Below are 26747 nucleotides of genomic sequence, written 5' to 3' on the forward strand. Positions count from 1 at the left end.
AAAAGCAGCAGCCTCTAATCTGGAGAGCTGGGTTTGATTCCCCACTCCTCTACATGCAGCCATCTGGGTGATCTGGGGCCAGTCACAGTCCTGTTACAGCTGTTCTCACAGAGCTCCGAGCCCCACTGATCTCACAAGATGTCTGTTGTGGGGAGAGGAAGGGAAAGCAATCGTAAGCCGCTTGGGACTTCTTTGGGTAGTGAAAAGTGGGGCATAAGAGCATACTCTTCTTCCTCCCCCTCAGTACTGCAGAACCCCCTTTTTTTTGGGGGGGGTGTAAGAGTGACTGACACACAAGCGGCCCTTTCTGATGACACACTGTTTGACTGGAGCCGTTTAAAACCTTCCCATTCCAAAGCAGCCTCCTTGCAGCCTTGCTCAGTCTGAAGGGGGCACATCCAGGTGTGAACCCTAGAAAAGAAAACATCATGCGGGACATGTTCTGCCCGTTCTTTCCCCAACGCCCTGGACAACCAAGATGACAACCAAAATAAAATAACAGTGACTATTTTATTGAACATTATTTAATACCATATCAAAACACCTTGACTAATAGGGGAAGCTTCCCTTCCCAAGCTTTAAAGTTTGTTTGTTTTTTTTGTAATTTTTGCAAGTTTTGTCTTTTTTAACTATATAAATACAGATACCTTTTCCCTGCTGGAGGAGGGCTGCCGGCAGGGGCTTTTCCCATGGCTGAGACATTCTCCACTTCGTGCTCAAACGTGGATCGGGGGGGAGGGGGGGTTGGGATGGGGGGGGGGGGACGTGTATGTCTCTGTGCCACTTCACAATTCGGGTTCATTTTCCACACAGGGCGGAGAGAGAGAGGTTCAGGCATCTTCGCAAGACACTGGTGAATGGCCAGAGCCCTTCCGGGTGTCCTCGTAACTGCCCTGGAGTGGAAAGTTCCAACTGAGACTTGCTAAGGGGGGGAGGGAACCCCAGGGGACTTTTGGCAATGAGGTGTAGCGTCCCCAGGAAAAGGCAAAGGGGGGGGGGCAGGAGGAAGAGATTCAGCTGCTCAGATGCCGAATGGCTCCGGCAGGGAGGCCGAGAGGATGCAGTCTTGTAAACATCACCAGGAACACACATCAGTTGACACGAAATGGCTGTTTTTTTTTTGTAAACACTTGAAAGACAAACCTACAACGCCTTCAAAAAACAAGACAGGAAAATGCCCTTTCCTCCTCAGGGTGTGGGTGGGACCGGGGGGGGGGTGAAGTGGGTGGGTGGGTGGTCTCACTTCTGGGTTCCAAGGAAAAAGAAGAAGAAGAAAAAAACAATTTCACCTTTTCAGTGCAAAAAGTGTGACCCGCACGTAGCAGGAGGACAAAAGTTCCTTCTCAAAACGGTGGTGACCCTCTCTCGTGCTCTGCTTGGCTGGCAGCCGGATCTGGACCAAACATCACGGTGCCTCTGGGGAGGGGGGGTCCGCAGGATCCTGGACGTGGGGGGGCCTTCTCCTGCCCTGCCCCGGTTAAAAGCCACTAGTATGTGGCTCTGCAAAGGTAGCAGCTTCTCCTTGGGGTCTTGTCTGCCCTTTTAAAGTTGAGAAGTAACACAAGCCCCCCCCCCCCAACACTGTCGTCCCGCAGGGTTCCAGAGCGGCTTTGGAGGAGGGGGTGGAGAGGAAGGGGCAAATGGAGGGGATTACCTGCCAAGAAGAAGAGATCACTGTGTCAGCAGCAGGCACACAGACAGGGGAGGTTCCGCAGACATAAAAAGCACCTGTATGCTATAGTTTCCTGGCATTTCCCCAGCTTCCGTCTCCCACAGCGACTGTTCTTCCCATCCCCACACCCCACTGGAGTGGTTTTCAGGTTTTCTTTTTAAATAAATTAACACAGTCAGTTACCATTAAAACAACAACAACAACCTGAAAACTTCAACTCTCTCTCTCTGCTCAAAACCTCATGGGATGCAGGGAAGAGGAGGAAGAAATGCCCATCAAGAGAACAGGGGAAATGAAGCCAGTGGGGGTGAGACTGATGGCCAAATAGCCAAATTAGGATTCTTTTGCCCATCCCCAATGAATCACAAGGAGAGAAAACCCTTTTTATATTTTTACTGCCGGAGAAATTTAGACACAGGGGAGTTCCCAGCTCTGTGTGAGGAACAATACAATGACATGAGGTTATAACTTCCAATTAGAGGCGGGAAAGGTGATACCTTTTCAGGTTAAGTCAATAACCTGGGGTCTCTCCCCCCCCCCTTTGCACATCCCCCAGGGGACCACCAGGAAAGATCCAAGGCCCAGACTTTCCTGTCTGCATTAGGAGTCTCCAACTAATATGAGCCCGTGGGCAATATCTGGCGGATGCAACCATAAAATGGCTGCTCCAGGAGGCGGTGCCAACTAAGCACAGGGGCTCAAGTGCAGGGGAGAAGAGGAGTAATTAAAAAATAAACTGGGAAAGAGAGGTAGCCAACGTTGTGGAGGCCTGTGCCCCTGAAACTATTATTATACCTTACAAATCCAAGCCAATACATAGAGGCAAATCGGAAGGCCTATTGGACAAGAGTGTCATCTGGCCCCGCCCACTTCTTAAAAACACTTGGCGGGCACCAATAAAAGTGCCGGTGAGCACCATGATGTAGACCCACCAACACAGTTTTTTCATCACCTGCCAGCATGTGTAGATGGGCGTGCATTGAGGTAGGCAGTGCCAACATCAATGCCCGTAAACAGAGGCCTATTTCCTTGCAAAAACAACACCACTTGCCTGTTTGCCGCACAACAGGGGTGGCCGAATTGTGGATCTCGGGATGTCCAGGGACTACAATTCCCACGAGCCCCTGCCAGCATGGCCACCCCTGCTGTATAAGACGGCTTACAAGACTGAACCCTATAAATGGCTCACCTGGGGAGAAGATCTGCAAGCGTTGCTAGGGTCAATCTGAAGGGTGCTCCGGGCATGATCTGTTCACTTCAAACCAGGAATCTATACAGCTGCAAAAGAGGAGGTGGGCGTCAGGTAAGGATCCATCGCTACATGGCACCGTGGTCAGTGCAGGCTGTTTGAAAGGGAGCCAGAGCTGAACCCCTACTCGGCCATTGTCATTTTTGGATGGGCGTGAGCTTGCGTAATTTCCTCGCGGTTGCCCCAGCTACCAATATGGAGCGATGGCAGCAGGGCTTCCGGATGGCAAGGTTTCCCCAAATTTTCCTTGCCCCCGTTCTCCTGAGGAAATCATTTCCTCTCTGCTATTGGAGGACTTAAAAAAAAAATTAGCAGCACTTGATAGATCATTAAAACATCAGCACTGTAACAATCCGCAGAAGACACTGAACAGGAAAGGCATAATCCTGCAACAAAAGAGGCTAGAATAGGTGGGTTGTTACAGCTGATTTTTATAGGACAAAAACCTCCAGGGCAGGGAAAACTTCCCCAATGAGGCAGGACCCGGGAGATCCAAATTTCCCCGTCCACATGGATGCTTCCCTTGTAACTCTGCTACAAGTTTTCACAAAATGTCGAATCAAAGCAGATTTAGGAACAATCTCCAAAAGATGGCCAGACCGCCAGGTAGGTGTGTGGAAGCAGGGGGGAGGTGGGGCCCACTTTCCCAAAGGGCAAACACCTCATGTGACTAGGAAAAGCATTATCGTCCCATACCTTCTGGGAAGGAAGAAGTACCCAGGAGAGTCCTACAAACCCTAGTGGAGGGGCCTGAAGGAAGAGCTCGGGCTTTGGGGGAGCCTCAAGCAAGCCAAGTCAACCAGCAATGCTCCAGAAAGGGTGGCGCTCACACTGTACCTCTTGTGGTAAATGCACAGGCAGGGAAGCCGAGCTATCGTGTCCCCCTGCAGGAGTTCTTCCAGGCAGATGACACACTCGCCTGCATCCTTTGTTAGCACATCGTCTGCAAGGAGACAAAGAGAAAAGGCAGATGGGTAACGAGGTGCAGCCGGCAAGCAGGAACAAAGGCTTGCATCCCTATGCTGCCTTGGCACTATTCCACCTTGGGGGGGGGGTGGAGAGAAACTCAGGACCATGAACAAAGCAGAGGCCTGCCTCCTTACGGGCTTGCAGAAGATCTAGCAATGCAAGTCCCTGGCCTTTTCACCCAACTTTGGTCTCACAGAGGTCTGGCATGCCCCTGGCTCCTAGGTAGTAAGCAGGAACGGAAGACGCTTTTAGAAAGGGAGCAGGATTGGAGTTTATTTTGCTGTTTCCCCAAAATGTTTTATTGTTTGTACTGCACTGTCGTCTACATTTGCAATTCCAGTTTTTGTGCCATTTATATTGTATCGTCTCTGATACGTTTTTTTGGCCTAGTTTGTAATTTTCATCAACCTGGTCCCATTGCACTGTTTGCTTGATGTCTCAAACCGTTTGACTGCACTGTCTTACACTGCCTAATCCAGCTCTGTGTCTCAGTAGTTAAGTAAATAAATAAAAAATCAAGTTACTCTGCAGCCAGACTTGGAAACAGACCAGGTACTGTTCTGCAAACCACAGCCCATGACCCTTCCCTGTCTGATGTCCAAAGGGGTGCAGGTCTGGAAGCCAGTATTAACCACAGAGTGAAAACTATCTCATGTTTGCATTAGAAAGCATCCGTGTCTTCCTATTCCCATGCTGAATTTGCTGGCTGCCAAGTCCGCATGCTTCTATTAATTTGAGTGGCCGGTAGCGAGAGGTTCAGCCAGACAGGGGATGTGACCAGCTTCTAAATCCAGCAAGCTGCATCATCACACCTGTGAGCCCTTCTCTGGCTTCTGCTAGTTCAACTGAGAAAGCCATGAGATGCTTTAGGATGGAAGGATGCAACCAGTGTGATGCAGGCAAAGAAAAGCGTTCTTTATACAGACATTCCCTGTTAAGGTAGCTGCATAGTCACAGGGGCACAGGTGCAAGCTACTGAGTAAGTGTGATGAGCCCACTTAAAATCTGAACTGCAGATTTAACGGCGGCTTCTAATCTGGAGAGCCAGGTTTGATTCCCTGCTCCTAGACATGCAGCCAGCTGGATGACTTTGGTCCAGTCACAGTCCTATTCAAGCTGTTCTCAGAATAGTTCTATCAGAGCTCCCTCAGCCCCGCCTATCTCACAGGGTGTCTGTTGTGGGGAGAGGAAGGGAAGGCAATTGTAAGCCGCTTTGAGACTCCTTCGGGTAGTGAAAAGCGGGGTATAAAAAAGAACTTTTCTTCTTCTAAAGTGGCCACTTCATTGAGAAAAGGAACTACCCTTACGGAAGACTCTTGGCTTGTATAAAAAGAAATCTCTTTCCTCCCGCAAAGGAAAATTTAGCTCAAAGTCAAACACAACTCTGGCCATTGGTGTAACTCGGAATGGATGTGTTGAAAGTCGTAAGAGGAAATGGGAGAAATAGCAAACACCCCTCCTGCCAAATAAGCATGGATTGACATGCAGGCATGGAGAGTGGTGTCCAAGCCTTCGCTAACAAAAGCAGGCAATGGCTACAAGGCAGCTTCTGCAGCCAGGCCTCTTTTTAAAGGGAAAAGCAAGGTATACATTTCGAAATTACTTCCATACAAGCTGACCAGCTTGGAAACTACTGGTGAGTGGGTGTGTGGGGTGTATATGTGTGTGTGTTTCTCTATCTCTCTCTCTTTTTGTGTGCTTGGATGCCAACAGGCCTCCTCACACATTTATTGTTCTGTACTGTGTTTTTATAGTGTGTTTTAATTAAGCAGTTTTTTAAATAGCTGTTGTGGATTGCCCGGGTCCGCTTTGCAGGAATGGGCAGTATAGAAATTATCAATCAATCAGTCATATGTTCACAGTTTCCTGACGGTTCCTTTGTTTTCTCAAATTAGAAGGAAAGATGGGCTGAGCGATAGCAGAGAAACAACAAACAGACAACAATCATGGGATCATAGCGTTGGAAGGGCCCTCCAGGGTCATCTAGTCCAACCCCCTGCACAATGCAGGAACTCACATCTATCTGCCCACCTATGGTGACCCCAATTTTATGCTCAAGTGATCCCTCCACCAAATATCCCCGGAATCCAACCTGGGCTGGAGGAAATTCACCTACCATCCCACAGTGGCGATCAGCATGAAGAAGCTTGGCGGGGGTGGGTGTTGCTATTGCTTGGCATACAAACCACGGGAAAATCTCCATGCAGAAAAGCCACAATGCAAAATTAAGGCAGCTTGATTATGGCGTAACACAAAGCCTGAACTGGGAGGGAGGGCAGAGCCACACACCCTGGTTTGCAGCTGGCTGGCCGAAACGTGGTTTGAGAAGTGGGTTTGCAAACCCTGGTTCCTGCTAAGCGCCATGGGGCAGAAATGACAAGATGTTTGCAGCCACCGTGGCACTCCCTGAGGCCCCAGCCCAGACATTCGAGCACTGAGCTGATGGAGAACTAAAGCAGGCCTATACCATGGCATGCCAGTATGACTGAAAGATCAAGCCATGGGTGGGGGGGGGGGGCTAGCGCAAACCGCTGCTCTGCAGGCTGTCCGATTTGTAAATCTAGACCAGGGATAGTCAAACTGCGGCCCTCCAGATGTCCATGGACTACAATTCCCAGGAGCCCCTGCCAGCATTCGCTGGCAGGGGCTCCTGGGAATTGTAGTCCATGGACATCTGGAGGGCCGCAGTTTGACTACCCCTGATCTAGACGCTATCCTGGAGTGTTTGTCCCGTCTGCACTGGCTTTGAATGTATTATCCCCTCCCTCCCTGTGTTTACAACATACTGCGTAGCAAGCATTTATGTTCTGAAGTGCATCGCCTCCTGTTTGTGAAGACCTGTCATGGGAGATGGACGTTATTGTTCGCCCCTCTGCAAAAGACCTAAATGTACTGCCGGCTCCGTAAACGTGGTGGCGATAGCTTAAGCACACACACAGGCACGGCTCTCTGAAACAATGAGGCTGCTTTTCCCCACTACCACCTCCCCCGGTGAAGTTTGCAGTCTTAAATTAAATTGCCAGCTGCATCCAGGACGCCAACAGGGCTTGCAATAATTCCAGGTGCGTTAAAATGTAATCGGTTAAATCCTTCAGTGGGTTAGAAGCCAGCGTGTGGTCTGGAGGGACCTTTTGTTGGGTGACAGCCCTGAACAAATCTGATACCCGGACTCTTCTAAACGGTCTCTCTGCACCAGCCAAGGAGGCTGTAGGACAAACTCCCTGCGAGAGGCAGCGGGAGGAGAAGCTGGCGCAGGGAAAAGCCTGCGTCCCATTCCCACTTCTGCCTCAAGTCGACGCTATGAAAATCCTCCCTTCCCTTCACAGCTCCAAAAATAGACAGAGAAGGTGATGGCAACTGGGGGGGGGGGAGACACAGAAAGAGAGAAGAGAAAAAGGAGAGTTGCTAAGCACCGAGGCTTTGCTGGCACGAATCTCTCCCCGCCCCCCAGCATGTCTGACCTGGCACAACCCTGAAATCTGTGGATGGGTGCCAAGGATGCCATGGGGTGTGGAGAGTGATGGGGGGACCCTGCTAGGAGGGGCGAAAGAAGCCCTGCCTTTAATATTCCAGTCTCCGGCATCTCTGGCACGACACGCAAGGCCCTGTTGAGCAGGGCAGACGGAGGAATTTCTGGGTGGGGGGAGGAGGTGGAGGAGGAGCTGCCCTCCCCCGATCGCAGACTGCTGCCTGGCAGGCTGGGGAAGGCCCAGCTGTGCGGTGCCGAATTGACCGGCTCCTCCTCCTGACCTGATTTCTTGGCTTGCAGGCTCGAGAGCTGCCCAGTGCTGTCTCTGCCAGTGCAGCCTGGGCGGATCCCGAGGAGCGTCAGGGGCGCAGTGGGACTGATGCGGCCTGGCACTGACAGCCAGGGCAAGCGTCACTCAATCGGGCGCGTTGTTGATGGGGACTGACTTTCTCACGCTGGTGGACCGGGGTGGGGGTGGGGGGAAGGACAGCAACACAGGGATGGCAACACAGGCTTGGCACGAGATGGAGGCAGCAACCCCCCTGAGCAAGGCAGGAGGGCTCCGGCTGTGGGCACAGGGCAGAAGTAGCCACACACGTTCCAGGGGCTGCTGCTACTGCACCCCTCTGGCTCCTACTGTATGTGCATTCCACAGACATCATCACACGCATTCCAGCCATGCACAGAACTTAGCACCCAAACGGGAGGTTATGTTTCCTGGAAAACTTTGCTTTTGCAGGGGAGGGGGAGGGAAAATAAAAACTCTAATTTCTAGATCTTATGACCCTTGGCTCCTGAGAAAGGCACGGCAAGCGACTGTTTTCCGAATTTCGTGCTTGCAAATTACATAAAACTGCCTTCGCGAGCACGGATTTATCAGAGTCGAAAAGTTTATCGTCTCTTGGCGAACGATTCCCCCAGCACTCACAGCAGGTTTGACTAACAGATGCCAAGGTCTGGAGAAATCCGACACAGTCTATAACCATCCTGATGGGGACCGGAACATGAAAGGCGGGGAGAGAGATGAACCAGCTGGGGAAACATGCTGGCCTCAGCCCAGGCAGACCGAGCACCCCAGGAAGGCTCTCTAGAACAGGGGTAGTCAAACTGCGGCCCTCCAGATGTCCATGGACTACAATTCCCATGAGCCCCTGTCAGCATGCTGGCAGGGGCTCATGGGAATTGTAGTCCATGGACATCTGGAGGGCCGCAGTTTGACTACCCCTGCTCTAGAAGTTACTGCTCAAAAAAAGCAGCAGACTCCCTGGCGCTGACATCTTGCCAGACAAGACCCCCAAAAGAGAAGACCCACTTACCGTTGTAGGAGAGGCGGGGCTTGCTCAGACACATGATAAAGTGCATTTCCGTTTCATCGGAAGCTACGGATTTGGAGCAAATGGGACACTTGAAACCTGGAGAGGGAAAGATTGGGGGACGGAGCGTTAAAAACGACTAGGCACCAGCTCTACTCCAACACCAACCGCGGAAGAGTCTTGCTCGAAGAGAACCTGAGGCCAGAGCCGTACTCTGGACCATGAGCATGTTGAAACCGAGGAGAGGCCTTGACTGGCTGATGACACTCTCTAAAACCCAGGGTACATCTGATGGCTCCGGACAATACCAGCAGTGGATGTTTGTACACTGGAGCCAGCTTGGGGCAGTGGTTAGGAACACCAACTTCTAATCTGGCAAGCCAGGTTTGATTCCCTGCTCCTCCACATGCAGCCAGCTGGGTGACCTTGGGCTCGCCACAGCACTGATAAAGCTGTTCTGACCGAGTAGTAATATCAGGGCTCTCTCAGCCTCACCCACATCACAGGGTGTCTGTTGTGGGGAAAGGCCACTTTGAGACTCCTTTGGGTAGAGAAAAGCGGCATATAGGAAGAAGAAGAATTGGTTCTTATACGCCGCTTATCTCCCCACCTCTATTTTACCCTTGTGACGGCACTGTGAGGTGGGCTGGGTTGTGTGACGGGCCCTAGCTCCAACAGCAAGCTTCTGGGGCTACGTGTTCTTCCCTAATTTGTTCCTCAATTTGAAGAGCAAGCAACTGCAGAAGAATGACCGGAATCCCCCACCTCAGAACATGTCATTTCCTTGACGGAAGTAACATCTTTTTCTACAGTTTCTTGCTCTTAAAACAAACAAACAAACAAAACTCTGCTACTTTTGGAAGTTCCAGAACTAAACATCCGGAAGAAGTTCCTGAAAGTTAGAGCGGTTCCTCAGCGGAACAGGCTTCCTCGGGAGGGGGTGGGTTCTCCTTCTGTGGACGTTTCTAAGCAGAGGCTAGAGAGCCAAGTGACAGAAATGCTGATTCTGTGAACTTAGGCAGGTTGTGAGTGGGTGGGCAGAAGGGATTGTGTTGGTTCCTGGCTCTTCCTGGCATGCCCAGGGAAATGCTGATCACCACTTTGAGGCCAGGAGGCGATTTTCTCCCGGACTGGCCAGGGATTCTGGTTTTGGGGGGGGGGGGGGAGACATAATCTGGGCATGGAATTGGGGTCACTGATGGTGGGCAGGAAGTTGTGAATTTCCTGCATTCTGCAAGGGGTTGGACTAGGTGACCCTGCAAGCCCCTTCCAACTTTATGATTCCCTTGGCAGTCGGGCTCCTCAGCTCAGGTGTGCCTGCATCAGACCACCAAATCTATTTACAGAGCTGATCTGAATCACACAAAGAGTCAACTCTCTTAGAAGACAGAGCCCACCCCTTCCTGCAAGTTCATACAGGCCCTTCTTTAAATACAGCCAAAGTCTCCTCTTTCCAAAAAGAGGCATCTCTGCCCAGGTGTGGCACACAGATGCTTTCTCGGGTATGAAAAATACCTCAGCATCTTGCTATTATAAAACCCATGAGAAGCAAGCATGCATGAAATCAGGACACGGAAGCAACTTACTCAGAAAGCAACTTCAACCCACTACAGCTTGCTAATTCCAGGGTGCCCACAAATTGCTACACACACATAACGAGAGAGGCATGGCCTGTCCGTCTCAGCAAGGGCTCCCCATAGAGCTGCGGGCTCTTTAAGCAGTGGTCCTTCCCAGCCAAGATTCGACCGGCTGCTCCCGATGTGCAAGACATGTGAGACAGTGAAATGTCATCCTCGAGGGAGGCTAGGATGACAGAATGTTTTGCCCAGAGCTACTTAAATTAGCTTCACGGTGAAATTTGAAGATCCCCTCAGCCAAATGCAACATTTAGTTACTGCATCAAAGTCCAGCATATTTTTATGCCTTCTTTCCCCTCCATGTAGCTCAGGTCACCTGATGTGAAGATCAAATGGAGACCACACTACCCCTGCGTGGCTGGTGAGGATGAGAGAGACAGAAGGGGTGTTTAGCTGGCTCAAGGTCATCGGGTAAGCTACAGGGGTGGACTGGGAGCCTTTGTCCACTTTGGAGAATTGCAGCTCTCGTGATCGAGTAGCCGTTGCCTCTCTCCACGAGTGGGGAAAAGATGGTCATTTGCTTCACAAAGGGGTGGGCAAGGTCAGAAGTCCACAGGAATAAATGCCACTCCAGCACATGGAATGAAACAGGCAGCTCACCCCAGTGAGTATTTTTTAAAAAACCCTTCTCTTCCCTTGACGCAACCTTCCCCCAAATTATATCTTCTGCAGAGATATGTGCAGGGCGATGCACCTGCTGAAATTCCAAAGTTATGCATGTCTGTGTGTGTATGTGGGGACGGACTCACATGCAGAATGTTGTACTGAGGGCAGCACTTGGCTTTCAGAGAAGCTTGTTCCAGTCTCTCTTTTTGAAAGCAAGTTTCTAGACCGGAAGGGCTGCAAGGATACGCTTTAGGAAGTGCATGAACAACATTCAGCTCCCTCCAACCCAAAATACAATGTTATAATACATTCTGCAAAATGGAAAATGTTTATCAATACAAATTGAGAAAACTATGCAAATGCATCCATTTTGCATGAGGTATACAGCTCTTCTTAGTTGAACAGGCAGTTTTTTAGGCAGAGTATCCACAGGTCCTGGCAAACCACCCTGTATTGAGTCTGCCATGAAAACGCTGGAGGGCGTCACCCCAAGGGTCAGACATGACCCGGTGCTTGCACCTTTACCTTTACTTTATCCACAGGTTCACCGTCTGAATATTTCGGTAGCGGAATCGGCTGCCTAGGGTGGTGAGCGCTCCCTCATTGGCAGTGTTTAAGCAGCAGTTGGATAGATCCTTCTCTTGGATGCTTTGGGTTGATTCTGCCTTGAGCAGGGTGTTGGACTAGATGGCCTGTATGGCCCCTTCCAACTCTATGATTCTAGGCCTGTTCATCTGGGTCTGCTCAGCTCCTCTCTGCTCAAGGATGTGCTGGGATGTCAGCGTTCCATGCATGAGCCAGAGAGCTGAGCTGATGAAATACGACAACGAAACCCAGCAAGGACATAAACGGCAGCACATTTACATAAAGGAAAGTGCCAGATGTGCAGACAAGAGGATGGGGGCGACAATAAAGTCACTTGTGGCGCAAACAGCCCTATGACTGAGACTGACCTCTTTGGGGTAGACAATTAAGATGATAAATTATGCCCAGTTAAAATAATCAGGATTTATTAATAGCATTTCTTGGACTAAGCTAGTCAGACTGAAAAGGACCCTAACAGCTTCAGGGGTCTGAAGTAGGCTGCACAGTGTAAACAGGTCTATGACAGAGGGACATGATAAGAAAGGGAGGCTGGCCAGAAGCCACAATAGAACAGGGAACAATGGGCTTCAGAGTTTAGAGCAAGGAATATCATGGAGATTCAAGTCTCAAAGGGCATTATTTGCCCCACAGAGCTTAAACTGTGCCATTCCCTTGTGCAAGGAACTGCTGATTATTCAGCAGCCTTCTCAAAGACAATATCCCAGATCCTTTGGCAGAAGCCACGGCAATGAATCGGGCATACAGCCATCTAAATTTGTATTGTTGTCGATAGGCCAATTTCAGATCAAAATGTCACTGGGTGGGGGAAATGGAAAGAAAGCAAGGACAGAAAGAGATGGGCCACTGGAGAGAAAAGTCCAGCTGGGCACTTGGATAAATACATACCATGAAAATGTGCATGCACGCACACACTTACTTCAACAACAGCAGCTTAATAGGGACCACTTCTATTGTGTGCACCGATGCCAATTCACTTGGCTAGTAGAATGCCCGTTTAATCCTTTCGTTTAAAGCCACAACATTTGGCATTTGGATTTGCAATACACACATGTCTTGGAAACATTCCTGACATTTCTGTGGCTCTGTACTCCCCCGTCCCCATACTCTGCTTCTGGAGGAAAGGGATGATCAATTTTCAACCATCCCTCCTCCCAACATTGATCAGATATGAAAACAATCTATGCAAAACGTACAGCCTTTCCCAAACCCATCTGAACAAACACTGCTGCACATCAACAGATAAACAGAAAGTTGCAGAGGTTAATTGACTCTTCTTGGCTGAGAGAAAGAGGATGGCAGAGCCAGCCTAGAATCCCTTATTGGAAACACGGCGGTTCCCAGTTCTGTCAGCGTCATGCGCCACCCCACCATTTGCGCGCACACAAAGGCAATCTTGCTCTCTTGTCTGTATTCGAGTGCCACGTTCACACGGTTACTGCAGCTTCACAGGTTTCACTTCTACAGTTCAGCTCGTGTACAAAGAATGTGGCTCTCTCTCTCATTCACACCCCTCTATCTTGAAGGACGAACGTAGGATCTGGGAGGATCTACAGGTATAGCAGATGTTCCAGGCAGCAGTTTGCACAAGGTCGGCATCTGAAAATGTCTTGAGTAGGCCCCAAAACAGGAACTCGGGAGGAACAGTTTAAGACACACACACAAACCTTTGTGGATGCATACCTAGCTCTACCGATGACATGTTTTGTCAGTGACACGGTTAGACTCTTACAAGAATTGGGGCCGGGCTCTTCAAAAGTGTGTGTCTACCACAACGGGACGGACTGCAGTTTCACCATGAGCAATCAGAGAGGGCTTGGCAAGGAATTTGGGGAAACAGCCAAAGAAAGCTCTGGAATACCCCTCCCGAGTAAGGAATACATTGATATATAAAGTGCACACAATACACAGGTGTGAATGCAGAATACACTTATTGGCTTCAGCTTTTTCTCCAGCGTGGACGCAAAGCACCTTACACCATCAGGGATATCAGTCCCTGCCCACCCCCCCAGCAGGGGATGGAGGGGTAATGTTGCCAAAGCCAGATTGGGAAACGCTTGGATATTTGGAGATGGATCCTTGGGAGAACCAGGACCTCAGTGGGGGACAGAGTCACAAAGTCCACCCCCCAAAGCACCCATTTCTCCCCAGGGAACTGATCTCTGTAGTTTGGAGATAGGCTGTAATTCTGGGGTATCCCCAGATCCCACCTGGAGGCTGGCATCCCTATTCTCCTTACCTACATATTGTCCTCACAACAACCCTGCGAGGCAGGTTGAGCTGAGTCTTTGTGACCAGTCCCAAGTCACCCGCCCCATTTCCCATGGCAGAGTTTGGGGAGCTGAACTGGGCCTCTCAGGTCTTAGTCTGACATTAACCAGTACACTACACTACCTGCTCACCTGCTTCTGGACAATCCCCATATGAGCCCTGTGTGTGGCTGGGCAAAGATCTTGTGAGCTTATGTTCGGTTTTAACATCTCACTGAGACTTTAGCTTCATGGTGCTGAGCTTCATGGTGCTGTAAACCAAGAGTTCAACCTCACTGGCACTCCATCTTGCCTGCTAGAGAGTCTACCACCATGCCTTTAACAACGACAGGCCCGGAGCCTACTGCTGAGGCATCTGCCTGTCCCCCATCTGAAAAAGTCAATGCCCCCAAACAGACTCCCAGAGCAGGGACTTGCTATGGCTTTGGGACCAAGGAAACATGAAAATAAACAGCACCTGGAGATTCCTATCAGAAACTGAGCACTTGTTGTTATTGTAAGGTGCGAAGTCATGTCCGACCCATCGCGACCCCATGGACAATGATCCTCCAGGCCTTCCTGTCCTGAGCACTAACATAGGGCAAACAGTAGCTTCCCTTGACTGCTGTCCTCATCCATTACTACAGATGTACACACTAGAATAAACTGCACACAAGAGTACAATACTTGGGTCTTGGCCCTCTCTTCCACAAGTATTGAATGAAACCGCTGATGGATTATGACATGAACATCCCAGGGCAGAACTCCCCTGGGAACCCTATCCTGTGTTCAATGTTTATTTACTTCATTTGTATCTCTTCTTTCTCCACAGTGGAGACCCAAAATGAGTTACACTATGCTCTTTAACTCCATTTTACCTCCACAACAACAACCCTGTGAGGTACAGGAGGCTGAGAGCAACTGATAAAAGGTCCACCAGAAAGCTACCATGGCAGTGTAGGGATCTGAACCGGGATCTTCCAGATCTTGGCCTAACGCTCTGACCGCTATCCCACTGGAGTTACTCTTTCTGCAGCAACATAACAAAGTACGCAAGGGAATTCAGCACTCTTTCATTACAGGATACCATCGCACAAGGAGACTTTAAGATAAATATTAAAATACCACCTCACCAAGGGTTGTTCCAGCTCTGGAACATCAAGGAAATTCTGTGTTCCAATTTAAAATACCCCCAGGTTTGAATGAGAGGGATATATTAATCTGGTGGGATTTTTATCCCACCCTTCCTCCGATGAGCTCAGGATTGTTAGCATGGTTCTATCTCCATTTTAGTCTTACGACGACCCTTAAAGGTGGCATGGGCAACAAAAAAGGGACTGGCCCAAGGTAATTCTGTCAGTTTCAAGGCAAAAGGGAATCTGAATTAGGTCTGCAAGCACTCTAATGGCTCTGTGGGGCTATCACCCACTAAAGAAGTTTTAGTTGGTTGATAGAATCAGATTATATTAAAATTGTTCTGCACATTTAAAAAAAACTCAATATAAGGTCATCTTTTGAGATGCTGAAGACTTTTCAAACTTAATAAACAAAGACTGTTAGAAAAACAAACTGAATTTTTTTTTTCCATTCCCACTTCTCGGCATGCCAAAATCAAGACAAGTTGCGAAACAAAATCCCTAACTTTCCACCCTAGGAATTAAAACTTCCTTTTAAAGCCCAAATGGAAAAACCTTCAGATGCTCCACTCTACCCATTCAAGGTTGGCACTCTCATGAAAGAACTCAGGAACCGCCCCTGATTGACATGCTAGGTCCAAGCTAGATTTGCGCTATTTATGGCCAAAAATGAAATAATGGCCTAGATTTCTCCTCCTGTGCCCCTCAAAATCAAAAACTGAAAAGCCAGGGTGGCAGCTAGGCACCCACCTCCTTGTATTTAATGGAAAAGAAGGGTAATTCCGTTCAAGGAACCACTTCTCTTTCAGTCTGAACATGAGTGGCGGAATATACGTATTTCGGTTATTCCCACACAGAATTTACACATATTACGCAAAGAGTTGTCAAAATGCTCCAGTAGTTGTCATTCTATGCCCTTGAATTCTATTATCATACAACTTTCAAGGGGAAAATCCTGTCAGGAGTTGTCAGCTTGGGCCTCATAATTCCCTCTTAACTTGGGAGGCTGAGGAAAGGCTCGGGCCTGCTTTTCTGTCAGACAGGTGGAGGTGGCATATTTTGGAATGCTATTAAAGAGTTCCAAATTGGCAGCTATTTTGCCACATTATCATATTACCACCCCTGGGGAGTAGCAGGAAGGCTGCATTTAGGTTTTCTGCCAGAGGCCGCAAAATGTCTTTGGCAGTCTCCAGGCACAACATTTCCCCCCAAGGTTTGGAGAGCTCCCACCTCAGGACATATGATGCCAGGGAAGCCATAAAAATCACGCTGGCAGGACGAAACCACAACGCTCAGAGACTCTGCCATGCCACTGCCACATCAAAAAGCCACCTCGTGAAATCGGCTTGACGTTCTTCCTCCTGCGTGTTTCCATCAAGAGCTCATATGTTAGCTACAGTAATTCTAACCTTTAGCAAACTCCGTTTATTGCAGGAAAAGGTGCTGCTTTTGAGGGACACACATTTCCTTCGGGAGAACAGTGCTGCTCTATGAAAAACGTAAAAACAAATACTGTAGAGTGATAAATCTACTCTTCTTGGGAAGCCGTCCGTCAAGAAGAGGAAAGACTGCGCTGCAGTGAGGTTTGACCTGTGTTGCGAATCTGTTTTTCACATGCCTTTAAATGCCAAGAAAATGAGCAGCCTTTTTGGTTGGGGGCAGATTTGTGAGGGGCTCCCTGTTGTAATGCCTCATTAATGTCAGCACCCTTGTTAAAGGAGATGGCGGAACCTATCTGAGCCAGAGCTCACACTCTGTAGGTACCCACAGCACAGAATCAACGCAACTTCCTGACAAACCCACAAGCACAGGAACAGCACTTTGTTGGCAGACATGAATTTCACCTGCGCCACTAAGAAAGAGCATGCTGCAACTCAGACATGGGGCAAAGCAGTCTACTATTTTGGGTAGCTTCATCACTTCTCTTCCCACCCAAGAGGAGACAAAGCCCTAAAGCCACACTCTTCTACAAAATGATCACCTCCCCATCTGTGATGAAGCCTTTCCATATGACAGCTATAAAGACCTAGGCAAAAGATACACCCACCGAGCAGGCATCCCAAAAGACCTTCCATCCAAGGCCCAGCTCTACTACAGAAGAGTCTCACGAGGCCAGATTCAAAGGCTACTCCAGTAGCCTTCAAACTTTGTTATAGAAGTTCTGCTTGAGCAAAAGTAACCTTTTTCTCAGAGGAATCAGAAACAGCAGCTACTCCTGACCACCCACTAGCTCTGTGCAAAGGTAGCACCAGGGAGGGGAGGCAGCTAAGAAGGACAAATGGGGCCCTTACCATCCTTGGGCCTGGCTAATCTACTGATCGGCTTCAGTACTAGAAGGACGCATGAATATTGTATATTCAAACAGGGCAGGAAAGCCTTAGTCCTTCAAAAGTTCCCAGCACAGTATGCAAGGGTGTTAATCTTTTTTTAATGGGGTCCACACCGACAATGACCCACAGCTAGGACATGGGTGAACCTTCTCCCATGCATACTCACTCAGTCACTTGCATGCACAGCCCTCAGCGTTTGCCTGGAGTCTGTACCTGTGTTGGGGACAGCAGCCAAAAAGAGCGGTGCAAGGGAAACGGCCATCACACCTTCAGTTCCTGGTCTTTGCCAGCTGAGCACTTCCTGACTCCTGGGGGGGGGGGACGCACACACACACCATTCAGCCCTGCAGAATGGAGTCCGGGCCACGTAGCACGAGAGGCTAGCACTCCTTCCTTTACATGTCACCAGCCCTTCTGACTTTGCACTCGGGGAATCCCCTGGACAAGTCAGAAGGCGACTTACCCACCTCCCACTCTCCTAGAATGTGCAGAGAGGCTCTTTTTGAGGTGCGGACAGGTGGGAGCTGGCCCACGAGGCCCGGGGACTGTGAAAGCGGATTCCAATGGAAGGAGGCAGCAAGAGGCTTAAGAAGACGAGAAGAATTCAGCAATGCTCTCGTCTGAGGCAGAAGTTCAAACTGCGGCTGTACATTTGTCACAAGTGCAGACGAAGGATACGGACATATACGCAGTCCCTTAAGATCCTCACCTCATGTAAACAGAAGGGCTGGAGGGGGATGGGATCAGGGAAACAGCAAAAGAAAAAGCTGGAAAGCTGTTTCTGATGGACATCCCCAGGTGACGGAGCCCGGCTGGAATGCTGGCCTAGCGCCCAGACACAGGATCTTGGCATGCCCAGGCAGAGTTTATTTAGATTTCGAGGCTCGCACATACACAGAGCCCTTGGCGATGCTGACCTTTCCCTGGCCTCTGTGGACCAGCTAAGCAACAGTGTAGTGCTCAAGACTGGGGCAGGAGACTGGCTTTGTGGTCTATTTATCTTCACTTATGCCCCACCTTTCCACCCAAAGGGGTCCCAACGCAGTTTACATTGCTCTCTTTTCCTCCATATTGCTGGGTCAATGAAATTCTAGCTTTACATACTGACTGCTTGTTGGCTGGCGGGGGGGGGGGGGGGGGAACAGGGTTCCACTTTGAACCCGGAATATATAAACAAGCCTCCATTTCCCCCTTAAGAGCTTGAGGGCCATGCCCTGCACACCAAATGTTTTGAGGAAGGCATTCAGTTGCCAAGCTGCACTGTGCTTTGGTGGCTGCTTTAATTCTGCCAAAGAGGTTTTAGTCTCCATGAGATAGCGTAAAGCAATTGTCCCTCACACGTGGTGTGCCTTGAGTATGCCCATGTGCCAAGAAAGGCGAAAGAGAAGTCCTTTATTTAATTAATAAAACTTTTGCTCCCTTAAAAATTTATACTCTTCTTCTCTCCCTACGGTGGAGACAGAATTCCCTCTCTGTCCCGTTATATCATCCGTATCACCTCCTTGTAAGACAAAGAGTGACTGATTCAAGATCGCCTAATTAGCTTCCCTGGCAAAGTGCCGATTCAAATTTGGACCTTCCAGGTTTTGGACCAGCACACTAACCGTTACACCGTGCTGGCTCTGCTTCCTCCACCCTGTCAATCGTTGGGAGAATTTCTCTGTTTTTCCTACAGTGTCAGAAATGGTCATTTCAGCATACGTAAACCTGAGCTTTGGCCAGATTCAGTGGATGGGTTTTATTCATGCTTAGAGACATGCTGATCATACAGTCTGAAGCCAGCTCTGCAAAGCAAAGACAGAGCGTAAAGTCAGGGTCATCTTCCCAAATCGGAAACCGTCGCAGAGCAGACCTTGATAATTAACACTGGATCACAGATCATTGCCCACTGCCCAGCATGCTGTTAACATCCGCTTGTCGGCAGTAAGTCTCATTAAAGGAAACTGGAGAGTAATTAAACGGTATTAGACTCTGGCAACTGGACCGTGGCTACCTCCACAGGTGTTTAATTCACCCTTGTCCCTAATTCACCCTTACCCCCCAATTGCGGTAACATAAACCCTGTGCCCTTTTATCCCCACCCCCACTCCACTTGATACCTCATGGTGATACTAAATTTGACTGTGGGCCTTTCGGGGTCAGGGATCTATGACCGCAGACCCTGGCTTAATGCTGTCTCTCTAATCCTGATCTTGTTCCAGTCCAAAGTCAACCCATTAGCGGAAAAGATGATCCAGGAAATTATAGACATGTCTCCTTTTATAATGAGGAAAATGCTAAGCACACCAACGAATAAGTAATTTGCAAGCCCAGAGGGATTTCGGCAATGAACATGGTTTTATAATAGGCTAATTATGCTGTTTTGCTCTTTGAAAAAGCAACTGGATAAGCCAACAAGGTGGGGGGGGGGGCGAGCACCCCTGACAATATAATTCACCTAGGGAGACCGACACACTCCCCCCCCCCCCCCACAAAGACATTCCTTTAAGATTAGTTTAAATTCTGTTGTGTGGTTTTATTGACCCAAGGAGTCTGGGGGCAGGGGGAGAGAGTGGAAAAAGAAGAGAAGCAACAGTGCATTTACCAAAAGAACACATTAGAGGGCATGGGGAAGGGGGCGGGGAGATTCCGTTTAATCAATAAATTGAGTTTCAAGACAAATTAAGGTTCAATTTCCTGGATCCTTGACTCCGCGAGTCTTATATTGGATTGTGAACTGTTGAGATGTGCAGATACAAACCAGACTTTGCCCATTAAGAAAATGTTGCATACATCACACAAAACAAAAAAACCTCAACACTGTTTATTCTCACAGTCATCTCTGTCCCAGTTCCAAAAAACAGGGCCTTTTCTGCCAAATAAAGCAGTCCTGGAAACACATTGATAGCCAGTGCACTGTAGTGGTTACTGTGCTAGATCACAGTTCCACAGTCCCTACCTAAACTGGGCACCACAGGAACTGAGGAATGTTCACTGTCACACAAAGCTCAGACCTCACACTTGGCCCGTGTACTGTAATGCGTGAAGAAGACCTGGAGTTTTGTGAGCCCTGCATTCTAGGTATGATGCAGCCCCCATGCCTTTTTGCCATGAAAAGACATCACAGTGTTTTTCTATCTTTTTTCCATGGAGGAGCCCCTGAAGTATATTTTCAGGCTGCAAGGCAGCCCAGAAGTTATGTCAGCTGGCCACACCTCCCTGCTGTGCCCCCTTAAAGAACCATGGCACTGGAAATGACATCATCACCCACATTAACAGGCAGGCTCATGGAGTACTGGGGGGGGGGGGGCAGGATGCATTTAAGGTACGAGAAGGCATGCAGGCTCCGCCCCCTCCCAGGTGCAGAAACCATGAGAGATCTCATGCTTGGGGGTGGGGGGCGCGATGGAAGTGGCTGGCTCCATAGTTTGTCGCTGAGTCCATTAAGGAAGGAGGGGGAAAGCTTCAGACCTCTTCTGGAACTCCCATGGATTAGAAATCCCTGTTCTAAGGTATCTGGAACTTTGCACCACACAGGACAAGAGATGTCAGCTCGGACCTCTTGCACTGGTTAGCTGCAGAGGTGGGAGAGCAAGAGAAGGCATTTCAAGTTTTGGGGAAGGGGGAGCAAAAATGAGGACCAAGAAGAACAAGGTTTTGGCCACCCCAGTTTCTCAAATCAGCCCCAAGTCTTGTGAAGCCACGCAACACCGATTATATGGTGAGACAAGGTACCTCAACATGGTTTGGGAGGCCACCCACAGATTCTGCCCTCATTCATTGCCACCACTCCCCTAGACGCCCCCGCGTGCCCACATTTAGTTACCAAATTCCTCTGGCAGAGAAGGCTCCTAACAAACATCTCAGCTTCTCAGGGATCAATACCCTTGAAAGAAGGTTAGAACTGGGTCTTCCCCAGCTGTCCTGTCCAGAACCACTGCCTAAGAACCTGTCCCCAAGACTCAAGAGAAGACCCCAACCACCACACATCCAAACATGCCATGGTGATGCCATGTAAACATTTGCTGCTACAAGCCCCAGGCAGGCCTTAGACTTTTTCACCTTCAAAACGGAAAACTTTTACTTTTAGAAAGAATCAGGGGCAGTCGTCACCCAGTCAGATCTAACGCTTGTAGGAATCAGGGCCTGTTGGGAAGTACCTTTGCTTTGTCCTGTCCAAAATATAGCCTCTCCCGAGTTATCTCTTCCTTTGGTGTGCTTGCCGCAAAGGCGAATTACTGGCCAGTGCCTTTGAAATCAGGACCCTCCAACCCAAAGGGCAGTTTTGCAACTGTTTTAAAGATAGCCTGCATTTTAAGAGAGGAATTAACGTATACACTTGTTAGTGGTGTTTGTTTTTTGTTTTGTTTTGCAAATTAGGGAGGCTTGCCCGAGCCTAGGAAAAGGCAAGGCTGCCTTTTGAACTAGTGTTACACCTGAAAGCATGCCCCATGAGAGAACAAAGCCAGGGACAAGCTGGCCTCCTGCAGCAGGTGAAGGACTCAGTTGCAACTTCTCGTTCAGTAGGAGGCCTGCCATCATCCGAGGTGAAGGCTGTGGGTTACTTGGGTATTTCTAAACAAGCTCACCACTGGAAATATTCTTTGTATAGCACTACTGTCCCAGGTGAGGTAAACAAGTTCATAACAGCAGCCTGCTTCATCTCCGGCGGACTGCCCACTTCCTTTCCCACAGGAGCTTGTTATAACCGAGCACATGGCTGCTGTTTCCTGAAGAATGAGCATGCTGAAAACAGAGCCCCAAGAAGCAGCCCTGCCGCTTGAAGGGATTCAGCTCCAGTTTACCAGCAATTTCCTCGAGACATGCCTACTATCCCACGTAAAACACAAGGAAGTACATAGCAACAGCAACACCGTGGAGGTCTCATATCCAGCCTATTCTCCACCAGCTGCAATGGTTACCAGTTGAATTCCGGATCAGACTAAAGGTTCTGGTTATTACCTTCAAGGCCATACGCGATCAGGGCCCAGTGTACCTGAGGGACCGCCTCCCCGCCTATGCCCCCAAAAGAGCTTTGCGCTCTACTACCACCAACCAGCTAAGGATCCCTGGCCCTAAAGAAGTCCATCTGGTCTCGACCAGGGCCAGAGCATTCTCTGTTCTGGCCCCTACCTGGTGGAACGAGCTCCCAGAAGAGATCAGGGCCCTGACGGAGCTTAAACAGTTCCGCAGGGCCTGCAAAAAGGAGCTCCTCCACCAGGCATTTGGCTGAGACCAGACGTAATCAACAGTGACCAAGGGTCCCTGCTCCCCCCCCACCCCCCTTCAGAATTCAATAAATAAACCACCCCCCTCAGAATCCCATCAATAAGCCCTGGACCTGTTTGTAGTACTATATTGTTATACCGTTATATTGTGCTGTTATTTTGGTTACAATTATTAGTTATCAGTTATACATGTTACAGACTGTTTTATGTATCGTTCTCTGTTATGATGTAAACCGCCCTGAGCCTCCGGGGAGGGCGGTATATAAGTATGATAGATAGATAGATAGATAGATAGATAGATAAATAAATAAATAAATAAATAAATAAATAAATAAATAAATAAATAAATAAATAAATAAATAAATAGCGCTTGAGACTCCTTCGGGTAGAGAAAAGCGGCATATAAGATTCTTCTGATTGGTGCCCACTGGCTCAAAAAGGCTGGGGACCCCACCTCTATGGGGAATACTATAGAAATATCACAGCAGGGCACTATTTGCCACAGCAGGGAAGCTCAAGGGATGCTAAGCCTCCAATGGGGCAAACGGCAGCTCCCAGGGGAAATTCCAGGTTAAGAAAAGTGTGTGTGTGTGGGGTAGTGGCGGCGGCTGAAGCACCTGCAGACATGATTTGAATTGGGTGTGTGCACACCTGGGATTAACTTCCCAGCACAGACCTTAATGGAAAAAAAATTCTGCCCACACGGACCTGGGAAAGACCACAAGGCGCATTTAGGCCTTCAAGTTAGCCACGGTGAAATTGTGAAATTTTGATTTCCAATAATATTTTTTGTGCATGTGGTATTCGAAAACTAAAGACCCTGATTTGTAGATGGTCGGAGAACTTTTCTAAATGGTTTTTTTTTTGTTATTGTATGTTTTTGGTTATTGGGGGAGGTGTTTTTATTATTATTTGTTATTGGGGCTTTATAGCAGTGGTGTTGGTGGTAGTGTTTCATAGGTTTTGTGTCTTTTTCGTGGTTGTGAAAAACTTTCAATAAAAAAATGTTTCAAGTTAGCCACAGTGAAAGCAGCAGTCTATACAGCACAAGGAACTAAGGGGCAGAAATCTAGTGGATTCCTTGAGCCAATGCCAACCTAAACCTGAACTGTTGCTCCATTCTTACTTCTGCTGTAAAGTGTACAGGGACTTTCACAACGGAACTTGATAGACTTTGATGTTTCCAAATTTGAGACCTACCTTGAACTGTATGCTGCAACCTAAACCAGCCTTCATTTCTGCCATCTTCTTTCTTTTGCACTAATCTCCCTCTCTGTGACGTACCTATAATGCTTGCCCACCGGCTGTTCTATCATACTACAAAACCATGAAAATTCTAGTACCCCGAGCTATTGTGGGGGAGACAGTTCTCCAACAACACACTTGGCATTCACACCAAGCCATACTAGACAAAAAGTGATGTGCATTTTCCGGGAACATTTGAATCAGGAAATTTCCTGATGCAAAATTTTTAAAAGTATTTAAATATTTAAATAACGTTAGCCAAACAAGGCAAATACACAAGAACCAGGGATTGCCCCAGCTTCATATCACCCACTTAGCACATCTAACTTGATTGATTTGCAGGACAACAGCCCTGGCAACTATAGATGAACAGTTTATACTTACATATGCGGGGTTGAAGATTTTCCATGCAAAAATATAGCATTTCATTTTGGAAGAATTCCACCCTCCATCACTGATTACAAGGCAATCCACCTTGAATTGATAGAGAATAGAATTTGGGGATTTGAACTGCAAATTCAAGGTGCCTTAACTACAGAATGTCACCTGGGGCTCTGAAACTCTGAAAAGGGGAGTGAGGTAGAAAGAGAGAGAATACCACAACACTTGAACTATAAAAGCAATATAAATTGTGTAGTGTCGATACACTGCCAATTCTTTTTCATTTCCAATTTTGTGCTTTTCTTGAAAAATAAATCCAATGGTGCGCTTTCATGCCACCATCTGCATCCCAATCCAACCATGGAGCCTACGACTTAGGGTACCAGCACTAGATATGCAAAGTCAATGGCATCTTTCAGTTTAAAGCAAACACATAGATAGTTCGTGTGTACATAAATGTATACAAAAATACAACATGTAAATCAAATTCTAAGTCCTGTTTATTGTCCAATCCTTGGAAGCTAAAGGACAAATTCTCTATAATGGATGCAGAAGAGGATTCTGGTATAACAAAGCCTGTTTCATGACTTTCTGCAGCAGCATTAACTAGATTAAAAACAGCACCATTAAAGATATGAATAATCATATCATACTACCTTATTATACATAGCATATATACATAAATGAAGCTCACCCACATGTCAGGACATAAGCTCTCAATGGCACCTGGTTCACTGTGGCTTGTGTCTCACCTTTTAACCTATAACCAAGAAAGCCACCCCAGCGGTCCACCAGGCCCCCCAAAAATTTGCTGGATAAACAAGCCTTAAGCCCCCTACTTTTGAGTTAAATATTCTAGCCCACAATTTCTTCTGACAGACAAAAAATTAGTTAAATATTCTAGCCCACAATTTCTTCTGACAGACAAAAAATGGAAAAAAAGACCATGATTCAGAGTCAACAGATGCTAGCACAGCTGTACTTATTCCACAAGACAAACCCATCCAGAGGATCGCACAACCAAACAGATGCCAAGAAATTGTCACATGGGGAAAAAATTAGGAAGAAAAGCGCAGAGAGGTAATCAACAGAGCACCCAACCTCGTGCCCTGGGAACAGCTTTTGGCGTCCATTGCTAAGGAAGCAACAAGCACAGGGACTCTTGGAAAAACAGATCACCCTCTTGGATAGCTGCTCATCACGTGGATATTCTCTGCAGGCCCATTTTAGACATAAAGAGTTGCTTGAGGTTGTAAGCAGTAGCATGTTCAGATGCTTGTAAACAGCCACTTCCTCAGTCCTCTGCAACCAAGAATCTTATCCAAGCAAAGGTACTGTCTAAAACCTGGGTCTGCTCCCCTCCATACTACTGTTGTTTCTGGTCACAAGCAGGACAACACATTCATGCATGGGTAAATAAAGCTAGCAAGAGGTTTTCGTGGGTTTAGTACCTTTTTATGAATTTACGAGCCACCCTAGTTGGGAGAATTTCTTACAGCAGCCTATCTTACAGCAATACAAGTGCAACTTAATCTTGGACGATCAACTGGGGGATGCCGCTGTGGACTCCTGCTCTGTTGAGGATGACCTGGGGCCAGCCACCCTCTCAGTTTAAGCTACCTCAGCATAACCCACCTTGCAGGATTGTTGTGAAGATAAAGCAGAGGTGAACCTCGGGTGCCCCACTTGTTAGCCCACTGTTCCAGGCAAGCTACCACGGAACGTAATAGCAGTATTCAAGAGTGCCAAGTCCCAGTAGGCCCGATGCTGAACCGGGGCACCTTGGGTGGGCTATAACTGCAAACACTCATAACACCGCACTGCATAACAAAAAGCCTTATGATTTCTTGGAGGCTCCTCAAGAGCCTGCGGTCTGGACTCAGAAATCCTGTGCCTTATATGTCACTGCCGCAAATCCGAACAGCAGCCAGAGGCGCACAGACGGGCACTGAGTACTCTGACCTTCACGCTGCTCCTGCATTCCACCCTTTGGAAAGAAAGAATTTTCCCTTCCAGCAACACCCAGAATGTTGCCATACGAGATATAGCTAAGCCTCTGGTTGGTGAGAGATGCACCATGTGATGAAATGCATTCACTGGCAAATTAACCTAATTATCGCTGCCAACCAATTAAACATCCATGACTTATCAGACCATCTTCTACACATATAGGACTTCTTGGATTCGTACAATGACTCCCCCCCTCCAAACAATATATAATTTGTCTGAGCTACTCAGCCACATGCCTTTATTGGAAATGTACAATATATTAATCAAACTCTTTGTAGCCATGTTGCATGGGAGATAAAGAAAAAACACACAGGCAACAGAGGTGGCAAATTAGCATTCAAGATGCTAAAAGCATGGATTTCTTGAGCTTCACTCAAATGTTCTTTACAAGTAAAAAGCAAAAGTTTTTTCAAAGGGTTTAATAGTGACAAGAGGATTAGTCTTGACCCCCCCCCCAGCTGAACAGAAGTTAGCTGCTAGATGTTAAGTGGGTACAAACCGCCTAGCCTCACAGGAGGCACTATGTGACTCCTCCCCTAGAACTAAAAACAGCAAAACTGGACTACACAGCAGAAATTCTTGTAAGGTCCAGAAATAAGACACAAAACCAGTAATGATGTTTAACAGGGCTGGGGACAGACCAATATACCCTGGATTTCTTTATTGAATAC

The 26747-nt window shown here is 48.1% G+C and overlaps 1 protein-coding gene across 1 annotated transcript in view; it reads right to left on the reverse strand.

The window, feature by feature from the left end:
- Positions 1 to 491: 491 nt before the first annotated feature.
- Positions 492 to 26747, reverse strand: part of ZNRF1 (zinc and ring finger 1) — a 30781-nt gene continuing 4525 nt past the window's right edge. The window contains exons 2-5 of the mRNA XM_077309787.1: positions 8676 to 8771; positions 3759 to 3864; positions 2862 to 2950; positions 492 to 1654 (exon numbers count right to left, since the gene is read on the reverse strand). Coding sequence (XP_077165902.1) covers positions 2893 to 2950; positions 3759 to 3864; positions 8676 to 8771 — 260 coding nt within the window. The 3' untranslated portion in view covers positions 492 to 1654; positions 2862 to 2892. The remainder of the gene's footprint in view (positions 1655 to 2861; positions 2951 to 3758; positions 3865 to 8675; positions 8772 to 26747) is intronic.

Source organism: Paroedura picta, chromosome 14 (assembly GCF_049243985.1).
Source record: "Paroedura picta isolate Pp20150507F chromosome 14, Ppicta_v3.0, whole genome shotgun sequence".
Taxonomy (NCBI): domain Eukaryota; kingdom Metazoa; phylum Chordata; class Lepidosauria; order Squamata; family Gekkonidae; genus Paroedura; species Paroedura picta.